This window comes from Peromyscus californicus, unplaced genomic scaffold, assembly GCF_007827085.1.
Source record: "Peromyscus californicus insignis strain IS unplaced genomic scaffold, ASM782708v3 Scaffold_7__1_contigs__length_154581171, whole genome shotgun sequence".
Taxonomy (NCBI): Eukaryota; Metazoa; Chordata; class Mammalia; order Rodentia; family Cricetidae; genus Peromyscus; species Peromyscus californicus.
In genome coordinates, this window is record NW_026294595.1 from 57,135,895 (window position 1) to 57,147,324 (window position 11,430).

General features: G+C 37.2%; 1 protein-coding gene across 2 annotated transcripts in view; it reads left to right on the plus strand.

The window, feature by feature from the left end:
- Positions 1-11,430, plus strand: part of Ppp1r1c (protein phosphatase 1 regulatory inhibitor subunit 1C) — a 122,842-nt gene that overhangs the window by 102,079 nt on the left and 9,333 nt on the right. The window contains exon 5 of one of the 2 annotated variants that reach the window (XM_052725286.1): positions 4,945-5,976. The exons of the other annotated variant lie outside the window; for it this stretch is intronic. Coding sequence (XP_052581246.1) covers positions 4,945-5,033 — 89 coding nt within the window. The 3' untranslated portion in view covers positions 5,034-5,976. Of the gene's footprint in view, positions 1-4,944; positions 5,977-11,430 lie in introns of those variants that run through there. 2 annotated transcript variants of the gene reach the window in all.

The following is an 11,430-nucleotide window of genomic DNA, read 5'->3' on the forward strand; positions in this document are numbered from 1 at the left end:
TTTCCCAGATGGGGCTTATTATACTTAAATCAAACTGCTTGGTCCTGTCTATGAATATTAAATGACCACATTTTTCATGTCAAGAGTCCAGTCCAATGTTTTATATACAACAGACAGAAAACTTCCTCTTTTCTCATGACTTGATCATTATTTGAAACCTGGTTGTGTTTAAAGAGTGTCTGCAAGTTAGATCAAATTCAACATCTTTTTGATTCCTCTAAAACCAATAGTATGGGGTAGGTTACATCTAAATCTACTTTGATGATGAAAAGAGACCCATGATCTTGTGTCATGGTATTTTCTTTCTGGTTCTCACTTTGTAAAAGATCATTGATAGTGGAGGATTACACTCTAAGTTACTCAGGCAAAGAGATCCCAGTAAGAGCAAAGGGCTAAAGTTTGTGCCCTAGTTCACTCAATACTTTCTCAGTGAATGAAACAGGAAACTTCACTTTCTTCTTTAAACCAGAGAAATTAGATTGGTTAATATTCATATTTATAATCATTTGGAGATAAGAGACCTAGCCAAGATCTGTTGAAAATTGTGGGGCTCTTTCATTGAAAAGGCACAAATATAATAAAAAATATAGACTTTTAAGAGGGTGATGGGTGCTCTAAAATATACCCACAGATTCCTTAAGGACTTTAGGGTGATTGCTAAGACCTAAAGAATGTGCTTTTACTAAAAAAAGAAAATTTAATTTTACATTTACCCAATGCATTTGTGAATTTGTTTTAAAAATGCGCATTTGAGCCAAGCATGGTAGCTCAAGTCTACAATCCTAGCCTTCTTCACAAGGTCATTGTAGAATAATTCCATGAGTTTAAGGTCAACTTGGGTTACAAAATGAGTTACTGATCAGCATGAACTACATATAGTATGGTGCCCTTGCTCAAAATAACAAAAGAAACAAAAATCACACATATTTATTGCTAAACAAACAGGAGATTTGGGAACTACCTTTCCTGTATTGAACTCAACCCACTTCTTACCTCATTGTCAGTCCTTGTCCATATTTTTGCTCATAGGAGCTACATGGATCAGTTTAATTGTCCTTCACTATTTTAGAAATTCAGAGCCTCTGTGATCTTTTGTTGATTTTCTATATCCCAAACTTTCCATTTTCATGTATTATTCCTATAGAACAGTTCTTCTGATACATACAGCCTGGAGGCAAGCATTCAAATCTCTTTTCTTAACTGCTGCTGACTCTGTCATTGGGAATATCCCAATAAAGCCACATGTTCTGATCCAGGCAACAGAAGCTCCTAGTGTCATGTGTAAACTAGTCATGTAATTACAATCAACCAAAGTGACCTCATAATGTGTGTGTGTGTGTGTGTGTGTGTGTGTGTGTGTGTGTGTGTGTGTGTGTGTGTGAGAGAGAGAGAGAGAGAGAGAGAGAGAGAGAGAGAGAGAGAGAGAGAGAGAGAGACTTGCTCTGTTGCTCTATGTCCTTAGCTAGCCTGGAACTCACTATGTAGACCAAGCTGAGGATAAACAGTGGCAGTCCTCCTGTCTGTCTGCCAAACCACCTGCTTTAGAGAGTTAAGAGGGAGCACATACCCAAGTGCTCTGCCTGTGGGCGGGCATTGCTTCTCTCTCTCTCTCTCTCTCTCTCTCTCTCTCTCTCTCTCTCTCTCTCTCTCTCTCTCTCTCTCTCTCTTCCATTCTGTTTTCTCCTTTGACTCAGCCTACTAGGTCTGCCCTCAACTCCGTTTTCTTCATATTTTTACAGATGCAGGCTATATAGCCTGGCCTTCTGTGTGCCCCTTTTCTGTGTGTTTATGTTATTGTGGAAAAGGTACCTCCATTGTGCTTTCTGGGTTTCCTTTGTCTCCTGCCTGTGTGCAGTCATAAGTGAGTCTGCACTTGCCCTGGATTCTGACTGAATTATATTTAAATTATAATAAAATAAAAACATAAATATATTTAAATTATATTTAAATCAAACTGCTTGGTCCTGTCTATGAATATTAAATGACCACATTTTTCATGTCAAGAGTCCAGTCCAAAGTTTTGTATACAACAGACAGAAAGCTTCCTCTTTTCTCATGACTTGATCATTATTTGAAACCTGGCTGTGTTTAAAGAGTGTCTGCAAGTTAGATCAAATTCAACATCTTTTTGATTCCTCTAAAACCAATAGTATGGGGTAGGTTACATCTAAATCTAGTTTGATGATGAAAAGAGAAATGTGAGCCATCATAGACCATGTGTAGGAGAATGACTTTCCTCACGCATCTATGAGGGTGGAGTCTTAGAATTTCATCAATGCCTCCAGAATAGTTTACTCTCTATCTATGGGATTACTCAAATATTGAATATGCATTTTTAAAAAATTAAAACCAAAACATAAATTAAAGCTGTGTATAGAAAGACATTATAAAATCTACATCAACAAACTGTATACTTTAATTTCAGCATCATTGGGCCTATAACCAAATGAATATTGCCGACGGATAAAGGGAAAGTAGTGGTTCAAAAAGGTTTAAAGACAAAAATTAATCAACTATACATTCTTCAACTACAAGAAGGCATTAGGGCAAACTGTTTTAGAAACAAAAGAAGTTGTGATAAGTGTTCTGCAGGACATCTCTGTGGTACATGTTACCAGATCTGCCTCCTCAAAGCTTTTCCCTTGAAAATATTTCAGAAAATGTATGTCTCGTGTAAATTTATGGTGGGTGATTGTTATTATAAAAAGAAATACAATTCGAATCAGGATCAGAAACAGGCCTGTACTCAAATGTGGCAAAAGACTGGCTAATGCTTAAGTATGTGGCATTTTTCTTTTTAGTGTTCTTACATTTGCCCAAATTAATATCAACATTCCTCATTTAAATTCTCAAACACAATTTCATTACCTTGTAGTTAAGGCTCTTGGCTCTGATCTCTTAGCTTGCTTCTTTGCATTGGTTCTGTGTTTCTTATTTAATAAGACGGTTGGTTACATCTATAAGAAAGAATGCTGGAGTCAATGTGACTTTAGCAAACTTGGAGAGGGACCGTCAGCCTCTGCTCAGGAAAATGAGTGCAGGATGGCAGCATGAAATGCAACTATGTCAAAAGGACCCTAAGAACATCCTGCACCAGGGTGGTATTGGTGCTGCAAACCTAGGACATGTCTTAGAGAATGGCTAGAGTGTGTGGATTGGCATCTTAAAAGTTGAAGTGGAAATTCAGCTGAGATACCTTGAGAGTGGAACACTGTGGTTTATACACCCAGCACACACACTAGGATGTGCTAGAACTCCCCTTGGCACCATACCACCCTTAAAGTAGAGAGTAAATTACTTGTGTTTTCAGAATCTCAACACCCCACCAGGTGTTTACATCATGGACTTTTGATGATCTGTGCACGCAAAATTCTAGCTCAGTGCCTGGTTAGATTCAATAAGCTCCCTTTCTTTCCTCTCAGTGTTTAGACCTCTTTTCAATTTAGGTAGTGTAATAGGAAGTAATTTTCAATTCCTAATAACAATTTTCTCTCTACAGTCTTATGCCAAAAGAAACTGTGAGTGATCTATATATGCATATTAAAATATTTAAACATTATTACACCTGCTCAAATATTGTGGCAAGATAGTGCACCAAGTCCAGATACCATTTCTTGCCAAATTGCACTAAGCCCGGTGGTAGCAGTGCACAAAAACTCACATATCTCTTGAGTCTTGGTTTGACTGAAAACATAAGCCAGATCTTACTTTCATTTTTCAGTTCTAAAAGCATAAAAATGCATGAAAATTGTCACACATGAAGATATCAGCTGGCATATTATTTTAACAGATCACAGTCAAGGGGACTTGAAGATAAATCTTCAAGTTAAATGTGGGTAGAGTAGTGATCTTCTAATATTGTACTTCAGATATGGAATGACAAAATAAATCTGAAGATGAATGATTTTGAAATTGGCAGGGCACATACTGAAGTATTTCCTCATTAATTCAGTCAATCAGTTAGACTAAAACTGTTGGGTACACATCCTTCCTGGAACTGCAAAGTGAAATTACATATTCTCTGACATCAATGAGTTTTGTCTAATTAGAGAGATGTAAACAAAGTTCTTTAATGTAACTGACACAAAGTGTCAGCAGCTAGTAGATATGGGAAGCAACTTTCTAACTCCATGTGGGGATTGTGCTTTCCTTCAGGAGAGACAAGCTGATACCTGCAGGGTATGTGGAAGATGGTTAGACATGTGAGGAAGAGAAAGAGTTTTATCATTGACTACAGAAGGAGAAAAGCTTAGAGGCTTAAGTGAGCCTAGGGTGGTTAGAAGAAACTTAGAGCAGAAATTACTACAAAAGGTGGAAATAAAGCCATATGAAAATGAAACCTACTAGGCAAGGACAGACCAAGCCATTGGAGCAGCAGCTATAGGTAAACATATGCCTAGGCTTTTCCACTCTGTAGGCATACTTATTGAATAATTTTGAACAAAAGAATTCCATTATCCAGTGAGCATGTTATGGGTCCAAAAATATGGCTAACAATATTGTGACTGTTACTTTTTTGTTTATACATAACATAAATGGCACACATCCCTTTTGGTATTATGACTCTGAAAGGCCTTCCTTGTAATTGAGTTCAGTGATGCCAAAAGCAATATTTTCACTAAATGATACATCAGAGTTATAATAAGGGCCTCTGAGCAGATCTTTAGTTAACAGGGTTTTAATAGACTGTGATGCAATCCTTAATGGAGAAGACATAATTATAAAAGATACTCTGTCTCTAATGGAAATTTTTCTGGGTGTATTTTTACTGCTCAGTGAATGAAAAGATTTGTTTATATAGTGATACATTGTTCAGATTCTTGGAGAAAACACACACATACAAAATGAAAAGTTTTTCCACTTCACCTTTTCATTAACTCTTTCAGCAGTGGATCTACCAGAAATAAAATTCACTTGAATTTTGCACAATTTTTATAATTTCAGGGGTTAAGCATCTGAAAGGCCAGAATGGATCAGCATTCCCTGAAGAAGAAGAAAGTGCAAGTGAAAGAGAAGAGAAGTGGGACCATTAATTACCCTCTGCAGCAAGAGGACCTCTTGGGAATAACTGGACTATACACTCTTCTGAATATCCAATGGTACTCCCAAGCCCTGTCTCCAGCAGCCTCTTCTGCTCATCCCCCACACTCACAGCAGCTGTGATCCTCCTGGAAGCCTCCTTAACTGAACTGTGAAACCTAGTGCAGATTGTTGCATACCACTTGCAGTAAAGAATAGGCACTTATTTTACAGCAATTTTTCTTTTAAACTCACAATACCTAGGAATCTGCTACCATGTGTATGTTCTCACTTTGATACTGCCAAAGCTGAACTCCTCCTGGCCTACTAATATGATTTACTTTCTGAATTCAATGTAGAGAGCTTTACTATGAGAGTACAAAATAAATACTAAATGCACTTGGAATGAATGTGAGTGGAATGGATTAATGGAAGAGGGATGTCTATGGAAGCTTCTAAGTTAATACCTGCATTTAGCATGCTTCTGTATATAGATTAAACCAGAGTTGACTTCAAGAAGACAATGATAGGTAGATGTCAGTTGTCTTGATTCAAAATACCACATCAGATATGAAACGTTTTTCATCCAGCAGTGCGTTAATGGTTACTTTAAAAAACAAATGTCTCTTCATTTTCTAAGCTGTACAATCTTGGTTTCTCATCATCACCTAATCATTGAAAAGAAAATGCTAAATTTATAATAAAACATGGCAACTCTCTTCTGAGCTCTCCTTTTTAACTATTTCAAGTTAAGCCATCTATTATGTATTGCTTTTTGTTTGTCTAGGTTGTTTTGTTGTTTCTTTTTCTTTTCTTGGTGCTAGAGAATGAAGCCAGGGCTTTGTATATGCAAATATTCATCCACTAGGCTCTGTCCTCAGTCATATTGCATTTTAATAAATCCTTAGTGTTTTATCATTCTCTGTGACAGAATAAAAAGAAAATCTCATTAATTCAGCCTTAGACTCGCCCATTATTTTGACAACTGCTTTTTGTGGAGTTTTAATTTTTTCTGTTATTTTTAGATTAATATTACATCATATCTCCTTTCCTTTTCCTCCCTCTAAACCTCCCCATATACCACTTCTCACTCCCTTTCAAATTTGTGGTCTCTTTTTTCATTAGTTGTTGTTACACCCTTATCAACAACTGTTTTTAAATGAGTTCTTTCCTAGGAAATTAATATTTTGAAAATTATGAAAGTAAAAGAAAACTCATTTCTTTTCTGGAGTTGAATTACTTCAAGCCTTGGAAGACAGTTGTTATCTGTTAGTATGACTTTCACTCAGAGTTCTGGCCTTTGACTAATTTTAATTATTCATGATATCTGAATGCACAATTTAGTGGGGATAGGTAATTTTGTTCCTACACTGTTGGTTTTTGTTTGTTTGTTTTGTTTTTGGGTTTTTTGTTTTTTTAGAGACAGGGTTTCCCTGTGTAGCTTTGCGCCTTTCCTGGAACTCTCTTGGTAGCCCAGGCTGGCCTCGAACTCACAGAGGTCCGCCTGGCTCTGCCTCCTGAGTGCTGGGATTAAAGGTATGCGCCACCACCGCCCGGTCCTCTACACTGTTGGTTTTAATGAGGTTCAAATGTTTCATGAATGTTTCTTTATGAAGATTTCTCAGAAACCATTAAAGGAAGGACTGGTGACATAGGTCAGTGGGTAAGAGCACCTGACAGCTAACCTTGGTAGATCCCTGGAACCTATGTGACAGGAGGTGAGAACCAACTCTCTCACTTTGGGAGAGGTATTGTCTTCTCACTTAGACACACACACACACACACACACACACACACACACACACACACACAGAGAAACCATAAAATATCATTAAGAGAAAATTAAGAAAGAGAGAAAATAAAATGTACAATTTACTATAAAATCTTAAGATGCAAATCCAAAGGAATAAAATGACTTTTAATTTGAATATGAATTTTATAATATAACAATTAAGAGAGCTATGTGAAAATATTAATAAATGCAGTGAAAATAACAGCTTCACTCAGTGAGAGGCATCCCAAGACTATGAATACTATTCTCCTGCTTCCATCCTGGTTTCTGTCTTTTTTCCCCTCCCTCTCCTCCCTTCCCTTCCCTTTCCCTTTATCACCTTCCTCCTCTTCTTCTTCTCCTTCTGTTCCCCTCTCTGTTGTTGTTACTAAATCAATTTTTCCCAAACCTTTAGTGTTTATTACCACCTGCTATGACTATTTGTCTTCCTAAGTTTCTCTCAACTGAAAACATCATTAAGGTGCATATTTCTTGTAAATGCTTTTGAGTTATTTATGTTTCAAAACATCCCTTACACCCTTTGAGAGTGTTTGAGACTCCCTGATGTACTGACAAAATAAAAACTACCCTTTCATTTTACTTGAATAGACATTTTTATAAATGCAACACACACACACACACACACACACACACACACACACACACACACACACACACTTAGGCAAGCAAGAAGGATCCAAACCTCAGGCTGATTTTGTATCCTCATTTTTGGAAATAAGCAGCATGACTTCTGAATTATTTTCTTTCACTCTCCGTTCTTAAAGCCATAACAGGTATCAATCCTTAAGGTGCAGTTTTGCTTGGGAATGTTGTTTCCTTCTGTTCCTTTGTCCACTCTCAAAACCAATCAATGACAGCTTAAACTTAAGTTTTCCTTGGGAAATGAGTAGCGTTCTCAGAGATCAGAAGAAAACCAGAGCCAAGATAATGGGTTTTCAACTTCCTTTTCACACAATTATAGTCAACCATGAAAGCTTCTTTCTTGTTGTTGTTGTTTTGGTTTCCTCGAGGAGACAGTGTGGCTTTAGTTTGGTTGAATGGGCAAAGAAAGTTTCTGACTAGAACTCCTTCAAATTTTACATTTGCCAAAGCTCATTCATAAGATGATGTTATGGTTAATAGGCCGGTTTTGTGTCATGCTGACTTAGATTCGTATTCAGTCTCTCCCGAATCATAGTCTCAGTTTCTCCATTTGCAAAATAAGTGCATTCATTTTCAACCTACATTGTTCTTGAGACTCGAGTGATGGAAGATCTATGAAATGCCTAGATTAGCCAAGTGGTCAATGGTCCCAGTTACAGAAGATCCAAAAAGCATCTGCCTAAACCTCACGCAGTGTGTGGCCTTTTCTGGATGTCAGGGTAAAGTGATCAGCTCTCTTCAACAACTCTGGTGGCCATGTCCCAACAGACCAAAGAACTGTAGTTGCTCCTCTGTCCTAGACTGACCATTTTCTGCACACCTGCTCCCCTGAAGACCCAGCATCCCCTATCTCCTTTCCTTTGTCAGCCATTAAGACATCAGGAAATCGTCTCCTAGATGGTTTCTGTTTTTTGATAAAACCTCATCACTCCTTCCCAAACGGTTCTCAGAATCCTTGCCACTCACTTCAGGATACTCGGTTGTTTGTGCTGGATGTAGGAAAGGTTAAACGTTATAGATTATATTTTCATCTCAAACAGGAAAAAATGAGACAAAGACTGCCATAGACCAGACATCTAGTCAGAGTACTCACTACTGGATAATACATTTGTAGTATCCTAATAGTGGGCTGAGTTAAGGAGCTGTACTCCAAAACAGAATCCTAAACTAATTTCTATGCCTATACAAATTTTCATCATTTCAGTTTGAATTTCTAATGTTTTCTACATTGTGGGATAAATGGTTTTAGGCTAGCAATGATCAAGTTATGTTTATTTTATGTATAGGATCAGAATATCTATAAAACATTCACATCTATGATTTTTATAGTGGTTATTGTTTAGGATGAGGCAATTTAAAGTGAAGATATATTTCAAGTCCACTTAAAAATATGTTCAATGACTGTAGTATTATCCCAAATCATAAACATAAGACATATTATACAACTGAGTGAACTTTAAGAAGCATTTGCTTTGAATATTGTTGTAACAAGCAATTTAAGTATGTCTTTCAGAATCTATTGAATTGCAATATAGATTTATTAACCCATAAACAAGCCACATGCTTTATGTGCTTCTCATCTGCATCTAAAAGCAAAGTTCAAGTGCAAAATGAATAAAAGGAAAGGCAGATCTGCTTATATGAAAGTATTTGTGCCATTATACAATTTGGAGTAGAGTTGAAACAGGAAGAAATACTCTTTTTTATTATACATGTCACTGATCCCAAAAGAAAAATTCCTCATATTTATCATGTTTATTGATTAATAAATATGTTGCTGGAATATGAAATATATTAAATAAATTAAATAATTGTGTTTCAGAATGTCATGCAATCTGAATAACTAAATTTAAACAAAAGAGAATCTAAATGGGATGTCTCCATTAAATCCCTTCCCTCAGAAGTCAGGGAACCCCAAGGAAGAAGAAGCAGAAAGACTGTAACAGCTAGAGGGGATGGGGGATACCAGGAGAACATGGTCCTCTGAATCAACTAAGGAAGCCTCTTATGAACACAGAAACTGGAGCAGCAAGCACAGGGCCTACATGGTTCTGCACCAGGTTCTCTTCATATGTATTATAGCTTTTTTAGCTTAGTGTTTTTATGGGACTCCTGAATGTGAGAAAGAGTGGGTCTCTGATCCTTGAGTCTGCTCTTTTCCTCCTGTTGGGTTTCCCTGTCTGACTTTGATATGATGGTTTTTGCTTGATCTTATTATATTTTTATGTTGTCATGCTTGGTTGTTATCTCTTAGAGACCTATTCTTTTCTAATGAACAAAAGAAAGGGAGTGGATCCAGAGGGGAGGAGAAAGGAGGAAGAACTGGGAGGAGAGAAGGAAGTGAAAACTATAATCAGGATATATTGTATGAGAAGAGAATCTATTTTCAAGAAAAGGAAAAGAAAGGGGACAAAAGACTGAGGGGATATCTACTTTACAACATTTCAAACAACATTTCTTGATTATACTCATTCCACTCCCTCCTTTCCTTTTATTTTGAGACTACCTTACTTACAACAGCTGCCCCACCCTCTCTCTGGCTCTTACAATCTTCCCACTCCCTCTTCTGCTTAGATTGAAATGACATCATAAATAATGACGGGACTGGGTTTTGCAGATATCCCCCATAACTGGAGATCTGTGGGGATAGAGTTTTCTGCCCCTCAACAGTAAGTGAAAGTGGTGAAATAAACTGCATAAATGAATAAACACTTTTAGAAAGAGGCTGCATTAACTATGGGTCTTTTCCTGACATTCATTTTGTCACTCAAATGTTGATTTAGTCACTTCACCACTGCATTTAACTGTCTTGTTTTATTTGGACAACAGAGATTCGATCTAGACAGAGCACAAGGACATTAAAGACAAAAGTGTATGAAGGAGAATTATTGAAGCCTAAAGAACAAATTGTAAGACAATCAAAATGACGCTGGATTCATCTTCCATTTTTAAGTCTTACTCTTCTAATAAGGCTGCATTTTCTTCCTTTCTCTAACTTTTAGTGTTGATGAACTAATCTGAGGGGATGAGAATGGTGAATTCAAGTCTGTGATGCTACTGTGATATCAGAGTCCTCAAACATATCAGAACAGTAGGGAGTATTCAGCACATGGCTTTTGGGGACAGGTGTTAACGTACAAAGGCAGAAAGACCAGAAGAAGAAGAAGAAAGAAAGAAAGAAAGAAAGAAAGAAAGAAAGAAAGAAAGAAAGAAAGAAAGAAAGAAAGAAAGAAAGAAAGAAAGAAAAGAAAGAAAGAAGGAAAGAAAGAAGGAAAGAAAGAAAGAGAGTAAAAGAAAAGAGAGAGCCTCAGAATGCTTGGACAGCACATGAATTTGCCCTTGTATTCCAGATGTGACACCACTGGGGAATTCTGAATTAGAAAACATCACTGAATCCTGGTTTGGATCCTTCATGTAAAAAATGGGAGAAGTTGAGCATGGAACTTTTCCTCAGATATATATCTCACTCAAGTTTAAAAAAGTCAGGAAAGGAAGCACTTGGGAGTAAATGACAGAAAAATCAACACAGGATGATACCCCAGCTGGTTTTGTCAAGCAGTGGAATGACTGGGATGGAAAGAGTAGAGTGAGGGGCTCTCATTTGCCTTAATATCCTCTTCAATTAGAAAGAGCAGTGGGACTAAGAAGCGAGGGAAGTCACAGAAGGGCTATTGTCCGATAGCCAGAACACTGTCACACCTTGGTAGAAAGGGGTTTCTGAAAGTAAAGGTTTTACTTGAATTTCTTCTTCTTCTTCTTCTTCTTCTTCTTCTTCTTCTTTCTTCTTCTTCTTCTTCTTCTTCTTCTTCTTCTTCTTCTTCTTTTGTCTTTTCCTTTTCTTTTTTGCATTTTGAGACAGAATTTCTCTGCGTAACAGCTCTGAATGTCCTGGAACTCACTGTAGACCAAGCTGGCCTCAAACTCATGGAGATCTGCCTACCTCTACCTCTAGTGCTAAGATTAAAGGTGTGTGCCAC